The 17000-nt window shown below is 33.8% G+C and overlaps 1 protein-coding gene across 7 annotated transcripts in view; it reads left to right on the top strand.

The window, feature by feature from the left end:
• Positions 1 to 17000, top strand: part of LOC108194947 (probable nucleoredoxin 1) — a 39684-nt gene that overhangs the window by 3257 nt on the left and 19427 nt on the right. For 4 of the 7 annotated variants that reach the window (XM_064081287.1, XM_064081285.1, XM_064081284.1 and 1 more), the window contains one exon: positions 13132 to 13641. In XM_064081287.1, the coding sequence (XP_063937357.1) occupies positions 13465 to 13641 (177 nt within the window). In that variant the 5' untranslated portion in view covers positions 13132 to 13464. Of the gene's footprint in view, positions 1 to 12392; positions 12532 to 13131; positions 13642 to 17000 lie in introns of those variants that run through there. The other 3 variants (XM_064081289.1, XM_064081288.1, XM_064081283.1) reach the window with 2 other exon arrangements.

Raw genomic sequence — 17000 nt, 5'->3', positions numbered from 1 at the left:
AGATTGAAGCTAACAGCTCAGAAAGCAGCAAGCTGCCAACAGAGAAAATGAAGAATCTTGCACTGCACTCCTCTGTCAGCAAGCTGGAATCAGATGAGGAAACAGAATCAGATGAGGATCTAGCTCTTATGTCCAGAAAAATCAAGAGAATGATCGAAAAGAAGAATAGGATGAAAAGAGAAAAGGGCAAAGCTTTTGGTGCAAAGAAAGATCCAAAAGATGATGCATGTTTCGAATGTGGCAAGAAAGGACATTTCAAAAGGGATTGCTACAAGCTGAAAAACAAGTCTAAGCCGTCTAAACAGCAAGCTGATTACAAGAACAAGAAGAAATCAAAGGCACTTCTCACATGGAGTGATGATGAAGATGAATCAGCTTCTGATGTTTCAAGTGATGAGATGGTTAACTTGGCTCTTGTTGGTCTCGATGGTTCAATAGAGACAACTGATTCAGATTCAGAGACTAATAGTGAGGTACATTCTATTAATTCTGAATTACATTCTATTGATACAACATCTTGTGAACTAACCATGCAGGATAAGAGTTGTCTATCAATTATGGAACTCATTGATCTAAAGAATGAGAACTATGAGCTCGAGAAAGAAAATGTTCATTTGAAGAAAGTCATAGGTGATTTCTTGAATGAAAAGAGTGCCAAGGCAAGCAGTGGAATCATTGCTACTCTCAAGGAACAAATCTCACAACTTGAAGGAAACAACATGCAAATCCAAAGAAGGAATGATACACTCATGAAAGAACTCAGCTCGCTAAGAGCAGATCTTAAAGCTAAGGATGCAAGCTTGGAGGCATTCGAGTTAAGCAAATCCCAAAGCTTAGCCGAAATCTCTATTCAAGCTGAAAAGATCAAGTCATTGGAGCAAGAAGTTAAAAATCTTCAGAAAGCCATGGGAAAGTTTGTTCAAGGAGAAGAAAGTCTCAAATCTATAATGAAACAAGCTAAAGGTTCTCATGATAAAGGAGGCATTGGTGCAGCTTCTACATCCACATCTTCAATGAGATATGAAGGGAAAAATGGCATTCCATATAATTATGCCATGCCTTGGGTAACTTGTCACAAGTGTGGAAAGAAGGGCCATCTTGCTAACAATTGTCCAATGAAGAATACTCAATCAGCAAGCTGGAAAAGGAAGTCAGCTCACCGACAGTATGCTGACAACAGAAACAGACAGAAGACAGCTCCGAGACAGTATGCTGATAAGACCAGCAGAACATGGAAGAAGAGTTCTAAAGTGGTCCAAATGTGGATCAAGAAATCTGATCTTAATGTTCTATATGTTTTATCAACTAACACTGCTGGACCCAACAAAATATGGGTACCAAAACGTTGAGTTGTTTGTGTTTGTTTTGTAGGTTTGTCTCGTGTCTAAAGTAAAGCCAAATCAATGGATATTGGATAGTGGATGCACTAGGCACATGAGTGGAGACAAATCTCAGTTTCTAAGCTTGAAGATGAAGAAGGGTGGTCGTGTCACAATTGGTGATAGCAAAACTCTTCCTATTCTTGGCAAAGGAACTATAGGTAATAGTATCATTTCTATTAACAAGGTACAATATGTTAAAGGTCTTACTTATAACTTGCTTAGTATAAGTCAGTTATTTGATGATGGTCATATTGTTAACTTTGGTAAGGATGAATGTACTATACTTGTTGGTGCTAACAAAACTCCTCTAGTTGCAAAACGAGAAGGAAATATATATGTTTTGAACTTTGAAGAACAGGAGGCAGGTGTTTGTTTAGCAGCTGTGGATAATCATCCAGAAATTTGGCATAGAAGGCTTGGACATGCTCATATGGATCATCTCAGCAAGCTGTCAGCAAAGAAGCTTGTTCGAGGATTACCAAAGCTTAAGTATGTCAAGATGGAGACATGTTCTGCTTGTCAATTGGGAAAGCAAACAAGGACTCCACATAAGGCAAAGAAAATGGTATCTACTTCTAAACCTTTAGAGCTTCTTCACTTGGATCTTTTTGGTCCCGAAGCTTATAAGAGTATTGGAGGTAAACAATATGCCTTTGTTATTGTTGATGATTATTCTAGATTCACTTGGGTATTATTCTTGCGTACTAAAGATTGTGCTTTTAGTGAATTTGAGAAACTAATCAAGTTGCTTGAGAACAAACTAGATACAAGACTTGTAGGTATTCGAAGTGATCATGGTGGGGAATTCCAAAAAGACTTCATAACTCATTGTGAAGAAAGAGGAATCTCACATGAGTTCTCAGCACCTCGTACACCTCAGCAAAATGGAGTTGTAGAGCGTAAGAACAGGTCCTTACAAGAAACAGCTAGGACATTGCTGCAGGAGAGCAAGCTGCCAAGAAGTTTTTGGGCAGAAGCTGTCAACACAGCAAGCTATGTTCTTAACAGAGTGCTTATCAGGCCAATTCTCAACAAGACTCCTTATGAATTGCTAAGGAAAAAGAAGCCTAATATCAGTTATTTCAAGGTTTTTGGATCTAAGTGCTTCGTACTCAAAACCATTGATAGGGATGGTAAATTCGACTCTAAATCTTATGAAGCTATATTCTTGGGTTATTCTTTAACAAGTCGTGCTTATAGAGTGTATAATCTTGCTAAACATACTGTTGAAGAGTCTATTGATGTTTCATTTCAAGAGTCTACTGATGATCTTGCAAGGGATGAGGAAGAATGTGCAGGTACAGGTACTAGCAGCAAGCTGACAGTGAGGGAAACTGGAAATCAGCAAGCTGACAAGTCAACTGCCACAACTTCAGAAGGCAATAAAGCTACTGAATCCACTCCATCTCTTGAGGAAACCTTGGATAAGATGTCAAAGCTTACATTGGATGAATCCAGAGGTCAAACTTCATCAGCAAACCAAAATGTTGTTGATCAGACTCCTCCTAGACAGACTACAAGGAATGAAGAGGTCATAGCTCAACATAATCTACCAAAATCAACTAGAACAGTGAAGAATCATCCTCCTCAGTTGATCATTGGAGATAAATCAGCTGGAATCAAGACAAGGAAAGCTCAAGCCAACATTTGTGCTTATGCTGCCTTCATAGCTCAAGAGGAACCAAAGAATGTTCAAGAAGCTTTACAAGATGAAAATTGGATCATGGCAATGCAAGAAGAACTCAACCAATTCGAAAGATGTGATGTTTGGGAACTTGTAGATCCACCAGAGGATGCTTCAATTGTTGGAACCAAATGGGTATTCAAGAATAAAGTTGATGAATTTGGTACTATCACTCGGAATAAAGCTAGACTTGTTGCACAAGGATACAATCAGCAAGAAGGAATTGATTTTGATCAAACATATGCTCCGGTTGCAAGATTGGAATCTATTAGGATGCTATTATCATTTGCATGCTACAAGAAGTTCAAGCTACATCAAATGGACGTCAAAAGTGCATTCTTAAATGGATATCTAAAGGAAGAAGTCTATGTCAAGCAACCACCAGGATTCGAGGATGAAAAATATCCCAACCGTGTCTACAAGCTCAAGAAGGCACTTTATGGATTAAGGCAAGCACCTCGATCATGGTATGAAAGGTTAAGTGAATTTTTGATCAAAAATGGTTTCATTAGAGGTAAAATTGATCCTACTTTGTTTACCATTATTAAAGGTCAAGACATATTAGTTGTTCAAATATATGTAGATGATATTATATTTGGATCTACTAATGATTCTTTGTGTAAGTGGTTTTCAAAGTGCATGCATAGTGAGTTTGACATGAGCATGATGGGAGAGCTCAATTATTTCTTGGGGCTCCAAATTAAGCAAACTCCAGAAGGAATCTATGTGCATCAATCCAAGTATATCAAGAATCTACTCAAAAGATTTGGATATGAGAATATCAAGGCGAAATCAACACCGATGAGCGTTGTCAGCAAGCTGACAGCAGATGAAAATGGTAAAGATGTTGATATTCGAATGTATAGAGGTATGATTGGTAGTTTACTTTATCTTACAGCCTCTAGACCTGATATTATGTATAGTGTTTGTGTTTGTGCTAGATTTCAAGCAAAACCAAAGGATTCTCACTTACAAGCTGTTAAAAGAATATTTAAATATTTAAGTGGAACTATCACTTTGGGTTTATTCTATCCTATCACAAATGCTTTTGATCTTGTTGGGTATAGTGATGCAGATTATGCAGGTAGTCAAACTGATAGAAAAAGTACAAGTGGTGTTTGTGCATTTTTGGGTCAAAGTTTAGTTTCTTGGTTAAGCAAGAAGCAAACTTCAGTTGCTCTATCTACAGCTGAGGGGGAGTATTTAGCAGCTGGTAGCTGTTGCTCTCAAATGCTATGGATGAGACAACAATTGAAGGACTTTGGAATCAAATGCAAGCAAACTCCTATCTTTTGTGACAACACAAGTACAATCAACATTTCAGAAAATCCAGTCAATCATTCAAGGACAAAGCACATTGATGTTAGACATCATTTTCTGAGAGACAATGTTGCAAAGGGTGCTGTCAAGCTTATTTTTGTGGCTACAGCAGATCAGCTAGCTGACATCTTCACAAAGCCTCTTCCTGAAGAACGTTATGTCGTGCTGAGAAGGGAATTGGGTATGTGTGATGTGCAGTCAGCAGGCTCTTAAGCATGGTCCGGGTACTATCAGCTTACTACTAGTATTTTACATAATATTTGTTTATTTTGCATGCCGGTCAGTTTAAGTGTTTATTTGAAATCTGTGCTCTTAAATGATATTGCCGTTGTATGTTTAGAAAGTTGAAATTTTGTGTTGAATTTTGATACGTGATTATGTGCTTATCTGTGTAATTTATGATAAGTTTAAAATTCAAATCTGTTACACTGGATATATATATAGATGTGATAAGTGATAAGTGGTTATTTGTTTTAAATCTTTCGGGAGCTAATAGATTAACATGAATTATTTTAGGAATATCACTTCGTTTATTTTTATTCCTAAAACTACTCCCCTGATAATTGTTAAAAGAGTGTTGAAATATCTCCTCACTCCACGCCTCTTCAACTACATATACAACCCTCCCCGAGACGTTAGGGTTTTCTCTCACCTTCTCCGAAAGCTCTCTGTAATCGCAATTGCATCAATCGGTTTGAGACTAGCGATGAGGAAGAAGACTAGGGCAAATGTCAAGGCTCACACTCCTCAGCCTACTCCGACATCTCAAAAGCGCAAGTTGATTGACGAAGAGGATGATGAGTTGGTTACTATTGAAAGCGGCGACGAGTTATCCGGGGTTAATCGAAGTGATGCTGGTGTTGAATCGGGTCAGAAGAAGGTTAAGTCTGAGGTCATTGCTGTTCGTGGTCTTGCCGGCCGCAAGGTCATTTTGGGTAAGCCTATTTCCGGCAAAACTTTCGTTACTTGTGGAATTGTTAAGATGTTTGAGGATCTAGGGTTTCACTCTTTTCTGATTGATTTGCCTAAGACTTGTTATCCTGCTTTAGTGCGTGAGTTTTATGCAAATCTTCAACTGGTTGGGTCAGATCAATATGTTTCATTTGTTTCGGATGTCAAAATCTGCCTATCGTCCATGTTTTTGGGTGCTATCTTGAAAATTCCTCCGTCTACTGTGTCTATACACACTAAACGAGGACCTAAAGATGTTGAGGGTTTCTCTCACACTGATCAATTAAAATTGATAACTGGGTCTGACAATGTTTCTGAGAATATGTTTCCTTCCACTACTCAGTTGCTTCCACTTGCTCAAGCTTTGTTTAAGCTGTCTATTGAGAATGTTAGTCCTAGACTTGGTACTAGGTCTAATTTGTCTTCGCAAGATATTGTTGTTGTTTCAATGCTAATGGCTGGTAGGAAATTTGATCTACCTGATTTGATTTTAAAGAATATGATGGAATCTGTTGAGGGTAAGTCTTCGGGTGGCTTACCTTATGGTTTGTTGTTGACAAGAGTGTTTGAATGGTTTGGAGTGTCATTTGTTGATGAGGACACTGTAACTGCTAAGGAATTTCTTGATCTGAAATTCTTGACTCAATCAAGTCTGAAGCTGGATAAGGATGGGAATCTGGTTGTGGTTGAGATTCCTCCTCCTCCACCTCCATCACAATCTGTGAACGTTGTTGATTTGGGAATCTCTGCACAAGAGATTCAGGAATATATGGAAGAGCTTCGTTCCAATCATCAGCAGCTGGTGGATGGGCAAAAGCAATTGTCTGAGCAGATGGCTGATCTGGTTTCTCAAGTAAGTTTTTGGAAGGATATGATGTTTGGGGCACGAACTTCAACTGCTTCTGAGAAATGCAGTTCTGGAAGTTTTGCCTATGAACTTTGCAAACGTATGTATGGGTCTGGTGGTTCATCTGATGTCAAGGCAACTTTCACTTCAGAAGATGATGCCACAGAAAGTCCAAGGCCTAGGACAGCTTTGGATGCGCTGAAGGAAGCAGCTGGAACGGATTCTAAGTATGCTGCTGCTGGGAATGCACTGATGGCTGAAAATCTGATTGCTGCAGAGCTTGCCAAGAAGTTTGCCAAGGACAAGGATGATCATGACAAGGCTGGAACTTAATTTTCTCACTTTTTTTAATGATTAAGGGGGAGGAAATTAGGAAATTAATAAGACTTTTACTTAAGTTTAATCTGCTTAAGTACATTATTGGCCCTAAGTTTAATTTGCTTAAGACTAAGTTGTTTTTGTGTTGGTTGGATTTAAATTTGGTGATCTCAGGTGGTTTATCCTGAGTTAAGCTGTTTAAGTTGTTTTGATGGATAATATTTGTGGATACCAGGTGGTTTATCCTGGTTAGGATTATTTGAATTATCTATGCATATTTGCTTTGGTTAATTGTTTTCTGTGTTAAATATTGCATATCTGTGAATTAGGATTATCTGCTAGATTTTATTCTCTGTGATATTTGTGAAAGTTTAGTGATATTAGATTGCTATATTTAGGGGGAGTTTATTACTTTTCCTAATATAGTGTAATCATCAAAAAGGGGGAGATTGATACTCTCAAGGTTTTGATGATGACACTAACAGCAAGCTAATAACATGAAACTGATATGTGTTAGCATGCTATCAAAGGTTGGTTATGCGGACTAACAGTATTTCAGGATGTTAGCATGATTATAGCTGTCAGCAAGCTTACAGGAATATTTACAAGCTATCAGCAGGCTTACAGCGTGAACAGAGAAACAATCGGATAAAGATCAAAGTCTATTTTCAAGGAGATTTAATAGGAAACGACTTTGTAAGGATTCTAATATTTATATATATCTGATATAAATATTAGAGCTCAGTTTTATAAAGAGTTTTCATTCAAAAACGTTTTCCTAACTAATAGGAGATTTTATCTCAAATTGATCTTATCTAAAACTCCTATCTAGTTTCAAATCGTTGGATTTTATTCTTTACTGAGATGATTTCAAACGTGTTTTATCTTTTACTCAGTATTATGTCATCCAAACGTTCATCATTCAATTCAAATTTAAACGTGAGGTTGTTACCAAGATCGTTGGGAAATTTGTTGGATTATGACCGTTGGTATGATGTATATAAATTTGTGTGTGCTTTCATTTTCGGTAGAGAACAAGTAGAACACACCAAGCTTTCTGAAATACAACTCTTTACATTGCTAAATCTTTTATTGAGCTCTAGTACTTATATTCGTATATATATCTATATTGAGAGTTCATAGTTTCGGTTGTATTACACTTATTCATTGTATTGTTCAAGGTGTAATGTTTTGTTGCTGTGTATCGAGCTTGTGAAACAAGGGAACAAGGGGACTAGTTAGCTAGAAGAGTATACTTGGGAAGTATAGGTCTTGGAGAGCTTTTGGTTCGTGGTTCAGGGGTTTCAGCAGGCTGATAACAGGAACAAGGGAGAAAGGGAGTTATATTATTGAATCTTGTAATCGTTGATATTATTGATTAATAATATAATCTCTTACCAGTTGGTAGGGGACCAGGACGTAGACCATTAGGGTTAGGGGTCGAACCTGGCTAAAATTCTTGGTGTTGCTAGCATACTGCTTTACATTATCTGCATTGCATTTATCTTATTAGCAGGCTAACTGTTTACTCTGAAAATTAACAGCAGGCTGTCTTTGACAGATTAATTTTTCGGTAACTTATAAAAATCGGTTAGATTAGCCATAACACCTATTCACCCCCCCTCTAGGTGTGTAATTTCACCTCTATCTATATGGAATTATTTTAAAATTCTTATTAACTGTAGTTTTTATAAATTATTTTAATTTTTCTTTCTAAATTAAAATTTAATATTAAAATATTTTTAAGAAAAGAATTTATGAAATTATTTATTATATCCTATATTATAATACTTGAGTCTACCCAGGTATGCAGTTAACCAATCAGAAAAGAGGAATTATTTTAGGACCAATCAGAATTCATTCCTAAATTTTAGACCAATCATATTGATTCTCCAACTTTCCTTCTACCACTATATGCAGTTAACCAATCAGAAAATAGGAATTACTTTAGGACCAATCAGAAGTCATTCCTAAATTTTAGACCAATCATATTCATTCTTCAACTTTCTTTCAACCACCTTATGCAGTTAACCAATCAGAAAAAAAGAATTATTTTAGCACTAATATTATTTATTATACAATATAATTAATCAATTCCTTTTCATTATCTGATTATAACTCAACTAATTAGACTCCTTTTCATTATCTAATAAAAATAATCTAATTAGATAATAATAGAATTTGAGATTTACTTTAAGTAATTTAATTTAATTCAATTCAATTTATGAAAAAATAAATTATTTTAGGATGTTAAACAATAAAAAAAGAGGAATTAATTTAGTACCAATATTTCATTCCTTATTTTAGGCCAATAATATTTATCCGTTAACTTTAGATAATTTTAAAACAAATCAGAGTCCATCCTCAAATGCAGTTAACCAATCAAAAAAGAAGAATTATTTTAGTACTGATCAGATGCCAATCCTAAATTTTAGACCAATCATATTAATTCTTCAACTTTCTTTCAACCACCTTATGCAGTTAACCAATCAGAAAAAAAGAATTATTTTAGCAGTAATATTATTCATCATCCAACTTTTCTTCTATTAAATTTTATCCAAAATATTAACCACATACAAGTTAATCATGAGTTAATCAATACAATTTTTTATTATACAATATAATTAATCAACTCCTTTTCATTATCTGATTATAACTAAACTAATTAGACTCCTTTTCATTATCTAATTAAAAATAATCTAATTAGATAATAATAGAATTTGAGATTTACTTTAAGTAATTTAATTCAATTCAATTCAATTTATGAAAAAATAAATTATTTAGGATGTTAACCAATAAAAAAAAAGATGAATTAATTTAGTACCAATATATCATTCCTTATTTTAGGCCAATGATATTCATTCGTTAACTTTAGATAATTTTAGAACAAATCAGAGTCCATCCTTAAATTTTTTTATATGAATAATCAATAATTATATGTTTAGATCAATTTGATAAATCTTTTTTAAAATTATACGAGTCTCCACACCCTACAGATTAGAACGAGCTTTTTATTTACTTGATGGCAAAGAAAAACAGTTTCCTTATGTTGCGGTGGATAAAATATTAGCATGTTACATGACGTGCATGGTCTTTCGAGTATTATATGATATATAAAATTAGATATTTACTATTTTAGAAAATTAAATTCACACTTAGCCAATATAAACATCGTTTTTATAATTATAAATATATAATTATAATGTGATTGGTTAACTGCATACCTGGGTAGACTCAGGTATTATAATATAGGATAAATACAAGTTAGCATTCAGAATGACCAGTTTTCATAAACCTTACAGTAATTTTATAATTTACTAAGACAATTTTTTTATTAAATCCATAAAATTTATTGACATAAGCGAATTTTTACAAGATATACACTTTTACGGCATACTCGATTGAATTTAGTAATTTTTATTATTTCATAAATAAGTTAAGTGCATACAAATTATCAGAATTATGGCTATAATGACAATTATGCAAATTAAATGAATATGCGTATAAATCAATTAAATTATATAATATAATAATAACGACTGATATTAGGCATGTATCCACCCGATCCGATCGACCTTAACCCAACATTACTTTATTCAATAGGGGAAATTAAAAAACATTATGACCTTGAAATTACTCGCCCGCTCGCGTCCCTATTCACTAACTGGCTCCCCAGTTCTCATATATATATATATATATATTATAAAAAAATTATACATAAATATTACAATATTGTTAAAATTAAAATAATTTTATACAAGTCCACCCATAAATTTTCATATGACTAAACAATATTTGTAATTTGTTGCGGTGGTTAAAATATTAACATGTATTACGTGACATACATGATTTTTTGAGTATTATATAATATAAAATTAAATATAAAATATTTCTAATTTGTTGCGGTGGTTAAAATAATTTTATACGAGTCCACCCATAAATTTTTATATGACTAAACAATATTTTTAATTTATTGCGGTGGTTAAAATATTAACATGTATTACGTGACATACATGGTCTTTTGAGTATTATATGATATAAAATTAAATATTTCGTATTTTATAAAATTAAATTCATACTCATCTAATATAGTGAAAATGCCCTAAATAACTAATATTTATGTAATGCACGCCCAAAATAACAAACGTCGAGTTTGATGCCTTTTTGATGCCTCTTTTAACCAATCAGTGGCGCATTCAAAGGATGCGTGTATATGAATCAAGTGATTTAACCACTACGGAGTATTTCTGATCCAAATAAAGACAACCCATGCATATTTCTTCATATCCAAAATAGCTTTGGACTCCGTGATGCTGTATGTATGATCATATATGTGTTTTCAAAAGGGAACAAAAAAAAGACACGCATTCTGACTATGCGTGTTTGTTGGTCACGCATACTATATATGCGTAACTTGCAAGCAGATTTAAAATTTAATTTAATCCTCACACACGATTAATGCTCATGCACAAAATCAGCCAAAGCATGCGCATTAACTAGATCCGCACTCAGTATTCGCATTCAGAGAATCCGACTCTTTGTGGTTATTTTGGTCCATTTTAGTGTGGGTGATCATTATGGATAATATGCGCAGAAAATGAGTTATATTGGATATTCACCCTCTAATATAAACATCGTTTTTATAAGTGTAAATTTATAATTATAATGAGAAAAATAATATAAAATAAACACAAGTAGTTAACATACAGAACGACCAATATAGAAATCTCACAATGACTTTACAATTTACTAGGACAAAATTTTCATTATGTTCGTGATTAAAATAGATATAAAAATAAAATAAATTTATCTTTTTAAATTCATAAAATCTTATTTACATGAGTGATTTTGTTACAAATTTATTCTTTTAAGGCATGCTCCATTGAATTTAATAATTTATATTACTTCGTAAATAAGTTAAGTGCATAAACATTTTCTAAACTATGGCAACGAAGACTAATCAGGCGGATATAAATGAATTTTTGCGTACAAATTAATTAAATTATATATTATAATAATAATGACTGATATCAGGGGATGCATCCACTCGACCCGATCGACCTTAATCTGACATTACTTTATTTAATACGGAAAATTGAAAAAAGTTATGGCCTTGAAATTACTCGCCCCGCTCCCTTCCCTGTTTATTAACTGCCTCCACAATCCTCATATATACTATAAAAAAAATTCATACATAAATATTACATAATTGTTGACGATAATATAATTTTATATGTATATTTTTTGTTCTCTTATTAGTTTTCAATATCTCATATTATAAAAACAAATTAGTTTAGATCAACATCGGTGCAAATTCAAGATTCAGTATGAAATTGAGATAATTCAGATTTTTGATCTGAAACCAGGAGCAGGGATTGCATTCGCATTCCATGATCTCTAAACGATAGTCGATCCTTATATAATATTTGATTGAAAAGAAAATATGATTATTTCATTTCATATAATATGAGGGTGTTGAGCAGAGTATTTAAGAAATAATATTGTTTTTTTTAAAAATTTATACCTATATTATGTAATAAAATTATATAAATGATAAAACAATATGTACTTGAATTTGTAAGTATACAAACTTATTTTTATTTTATAAAAATAACCATTCGGTGCGTAGCACGGGTAAAATGCTAGTTATATATATATACTTAAATGCGTATCAAGTAATGAAAAAAATTATAAAAGACATGATAAAAAAATAATATCAGTGTGAGTTGAGAGTTGTCCTCTCCTCTGCTCGGCTTGGGTTTATGAGCCTTTCTCCTCCTGGTGGGCCTACTAAGTTGTGGCTCTAAGATCTCACTTTATGGCCCGGCTTTACTATGGCCCAACAGGCTCCTATCAAAAAGTATATATGTACGAAAAGAACAGAAGTCGTAGAATTAGTATGTCGAGAGGGGAAATTGAAGAAGGAAGAGTAGGATTAATTAATGATCATGCCTCGGCGAGATGATGCAAGAGACCTTCTCTTTAACTCAGACAGAGATTTTCTCGTCAAAAGCAATTCTGATGAATTGGTATACATATCTTTGTTTGTGTGTGTTTTAGTTTTATGCTGTCTTGTGTTAGATGTTGAGATGTCTTGTGTTTGGTTCTGGGAGTCGATTTAATCACCGGGACATGGCTAAGAGTCTTTTTGACTGAACTTTATGACTTAACGTAATTTATATATTAAATTATGGGTTTGAAATGTTTGTTTGAATAATTTTTAAGTTTCAATAATTTATGAATTATTAAAAATTTATCAAAAAATTAAGTTACCGAACAAAGTATCTCAGATTAACTTTTGGAAGTCAATTTCTGACTTAATTCTGACTTATTACGCAAACAAATATTTTTCAGCTTAAAACACATGCTTAAGCAAACAGGTTCTAAATCATGCTTTTACGAGTGCAAGAGACTATGTATGTATGTAGGTGCGTGTGCCGGTGGGTGTGGGGGTGGGTGGGTGTTAAGTTATACATAGTGTGGCTTGGGAGTATCACATAATCGGTCTGTATTTGCTTTAGATTTTGTGGATTGGGATTAAACTGATTGGGAAGGATTGGAATTAAACTGGAATTAGTGGTTTATTACGGGCTCGAAGGCTTAAGGATGTCTATTATTCATTCGTGCAGGTCATGCGGGAGCAGTTGGAACCGAAGGTGGTTGTCTTACAATTTGAGCATTTAACACCGGATTACAATACTACTTGGCTGAGCACCGCTCACTTGACAGATATATACAATGAGTTGCTCTCTGATGTAGATCGTCCTTTTGAGGTTGTTTTCATTGCTGTTGGTGATGGGAAGGAAGATGAATTCCGGGATATGTTTTGTTCAATGCCGTGGACTGCAGTTCCTTTCTCAGATTCGGTAGCTAGGAAGCAATTGGCAAAAAAATTCATTGCCTCCGAATAGGGAGGTTTTGATGCTCCAGCCTCAATTGTGATCAGCAACACTGGTGTGATAATGCAACACAATGCGATTTCACTCTTCCAAGCATATGGAGCTGCAGGTTATCCTTTTTCTAAACAAAAAATAGAACGCCTTATTTCCCAAGATGATAGAGCTCGATATTATCCATCTCTCACGGCGCTTTTGGCCTCCCCTCAACGTGACTATCTCATCAATAATAAAGGGCACAAGGTAATTATAAATTTTATAGACTATTGCATGACAATATTATATGCATGTCAAATTACGGTGTCCATACTATGATCAATCTGAAATGCACTAATTCCTTATTGACATATATAGTGTTCATGTGTTTTCAGGGGCGGATCCAGGATTTCAGCTCTACCTGGGCTAGAATTTTTTTTTTTTGTCAAAATATTTTAGCTCTTACCCATAAAAACTTATATATACACTTTTTGCGCAAACATAAGTACCAACATAAATAATTTATTAAAATAAGTAATACTCTACTTGAAAGTTATGCTCATTTAAATTATACTAAGAAATAACTAACAAACATTAAAAGTTTTTGTTCAAGAAGTACACATCCCCATTCATAAAACAATATTCAGCTTATTAGATTTAGCAAATATATATTATTTATATATATATTAGATTTAACAAAATATATATAATGTGTATATATATACACTAAGCAATTATTATTTATTAAATGAAGTTTTTATAAAAATATACCAGATAGATATATTAGATTTAATAAAATATATAATATTTATATATATACACTAAGCAATTATTATTTATTAAATAAAGTTTTTATAAAAATATACCACATAGATGAAATCAAAAGACTCTGAGCTTGTTACTGAACTTGAAGATAAGACAGTGATATTGTATCTTTATGAATCGGGTTGTACCAAAGCTTTGACGGCACGGCTTAAGGATGCGTACAAAGTCTTGGTCGAAGAAGAAAAAATGAAGTTGGAGGTTGTACTTGTTTATATATATGACTCCTGGAATACACTTGGGTGCACAAATGAAAAATCTTTCATGGAAGAATTTGGGACAATGCCTTGGTTGGCCCTTCCATTTAGAGACTCAAACTGTAAGAAATTGCAACGTGTGTATCTATATCCGTCTGAGTTGGGGGGACCACAGCCGGATCCTTCACTTGTTGTCATTGGACCATATGGACAGTACTTTGAACCTTTTGGTGCCAGTGATGTGTTGATGAAGTTTGGTTCTCGAGGGTACCCTTTTACACGCAAAAGAGGTCTTCATTTGCAGGTTGAGACGATAAAGAAGGTGAGCCTTGGTATGTTATGGGATCCAGAACCTGTCTTCATTCGAGGATGTGGTTCAGAGGTGATATTTTTATCTTCAATGCATGTGTAGTTCCATTATTTATAGGAGTATGTTATAAAGTCCTTAAATACTAGTTTTCGGAGTGCTGTAAAGTTTATTGAATTTCTAACTATTGTTTTCTTGTCCAGGTTCCTTATTCTGATATTGTCAGTAAGGGAGTTATTGTATTTTGCGATGCTGTACAAAATGAGTTGTACATCCGGTTAAAGATCAAGCTCCAAGAAGTGTATAAAAAAAAAATAATTAATAACGGGCGGATACGGGTTTCACCTTCGAATATACAAAAATACACGAAACGAAAGTACACGAAATGAAACGATTGCCACCCCTACATACAATATTCATTCGTACAGTATTGTTTAAGCACCCCGTCCTGCTCGATTGGGTGGCTGGCCTGGGTGTCGCCTGCCTTCAATTTCACGATGTCCTAAAAAAATTTTAAACCATTTTCTGAGTTAATTAATACTAGCACCGTAGCCCGCGCGAGGCACGGGCATGTTCTCGTATGCATGATTAATATTGTTATTCTTGTTAGTGTTCAACAAAGTCAAAAATATAGAACTTAAAATTTTGAATTCTTGTTGTTGCAGTGTAGACATATTTTTTATTATTTAGCATGCAATGAACGTTAATGTGAGATAGATATAATTATTCTTAAAACAATGTAAGCAAATCTTCACGATGATATTCCTACATCACTGAAGTATAATCTTGATATTCAACTGGTTGTGGCGCATCTTCCTCATTCATCTTCGATAGTAGACATCTTGTGGGTAGTTAAGGCTCATTCTCACTTAATATTCATATTTTTATTATTATTATTTAGAAGAAGAAAAATTTGACCATTTCGGCCAGTAATTCACCCAAGAATTTAATTAAACTTATAAAATGTTGTATACCACTGCCAGTGGAATATCCATTAATACTCCTCGCATGGAGTATCACCCTGATAGGTAACTGGTTGTGATGTATCATCGTGATAGTCCTCTCATAGTAAAATTTTTGTAGATATTTAAGGTCCTCCTTAGCAAAAAGTATCACCTTTATATTCAACTGGTTGTGACGTATCATCCCAATACTCCTCCGATATTAGAGTATCTTGTGGGTAGTTAAGACCCTTTCTAGTTGAATATTTATATTTTGATTAAATATTGTTGAAAATTGACTATTTCGGCCGTAAATTTGCCCAAAAAATTAATTAAGTTTACAAATATGTTGCTCCATTCCTGGTGGGAATTACACTGATACTCCTCTACCCGTGGAGTATCACCCTGATACGCAACTGATTATTACACGTCATTATGTTAATTTTCTTACAATCAAAACTTTTGTCGGAATTTAGAGCCCTCCTTACTGAATATACTTATTTTGATTAAATATTGTTGAGGCGCGAGCATGCTGGGTATTTACTATATAGGACCCATCATATTTTAATTTTCATATTCATGACTCCGAGTGGAATATATATTTTGCTCCATTTCTAGTGGAATATTACACTGATACTTCTCCACTCGTGAAGTATCACCTAGATATTCAAGAATTTAACTAAATTTATAAATATATATACATATATATATGTTGTTTCACTTCTAGTGGAATATCACACTAATACTCCTCTACTCGTGGAGTATCACTCTGACACTAAACTGGCTGTGATGTATCACCATAAAAATCTCTTATAATAAAATATGTTATGGATATTTGAAAACCTTTATACAGAATATTCGTATTTTGAATTTTGATTGAATGTTGTTGAGGCACGAGCATGCAAGGTATTTACGGTCTCTTCTTACTGAATATTTATATTTTGATTAAACTGCTGTTCAGAATGAATTATTTTGGCCGGGCATTCACCCAAGAATTTAATTAAACTTTTATAAATATATGTTGCTCCACTCCTAATGAAATATCACATGATACTCAATTGATTGTGACATATCCTCGTAGTAATCTTTTTACAGTAAAATATTTTAGAGGTATTTAGGACCCATTTAACTGAATATTCGTATTTTGGTTAAATATTGTTGAGACACATACATATTCTCATACGCGTGAATGGATATTACTATTCGTCTCACCGTCCAACAATGCGGATGGTATAGAGTTTGTCCATGTTGTTATAGTCCGATGCAAACATATCTTTTATTACTTGAGTGCTACATTAACCACTAATGTCAATTATAAATAACTCACAATGTGAGCAAATTATCACAATGACATACATC

The sequence above is a fragment of the Daucus carota genome, chromosome 7 (genome assembly GCF_001625215.2).
Source record: "Daucus carota subsp. sativus chromosome 7, DH1 v3.0, whole genome shotgun sequence".
Lineage (NCBI taxonomy): Eukaryota > Viridiplantae > Streptophyta > Magnoliopsida > Apiales > Apiaceae > Daucus > Daucus carota.
This window is presented reverse-complemented; position numbering and strand designations above follow the sequence as displayed.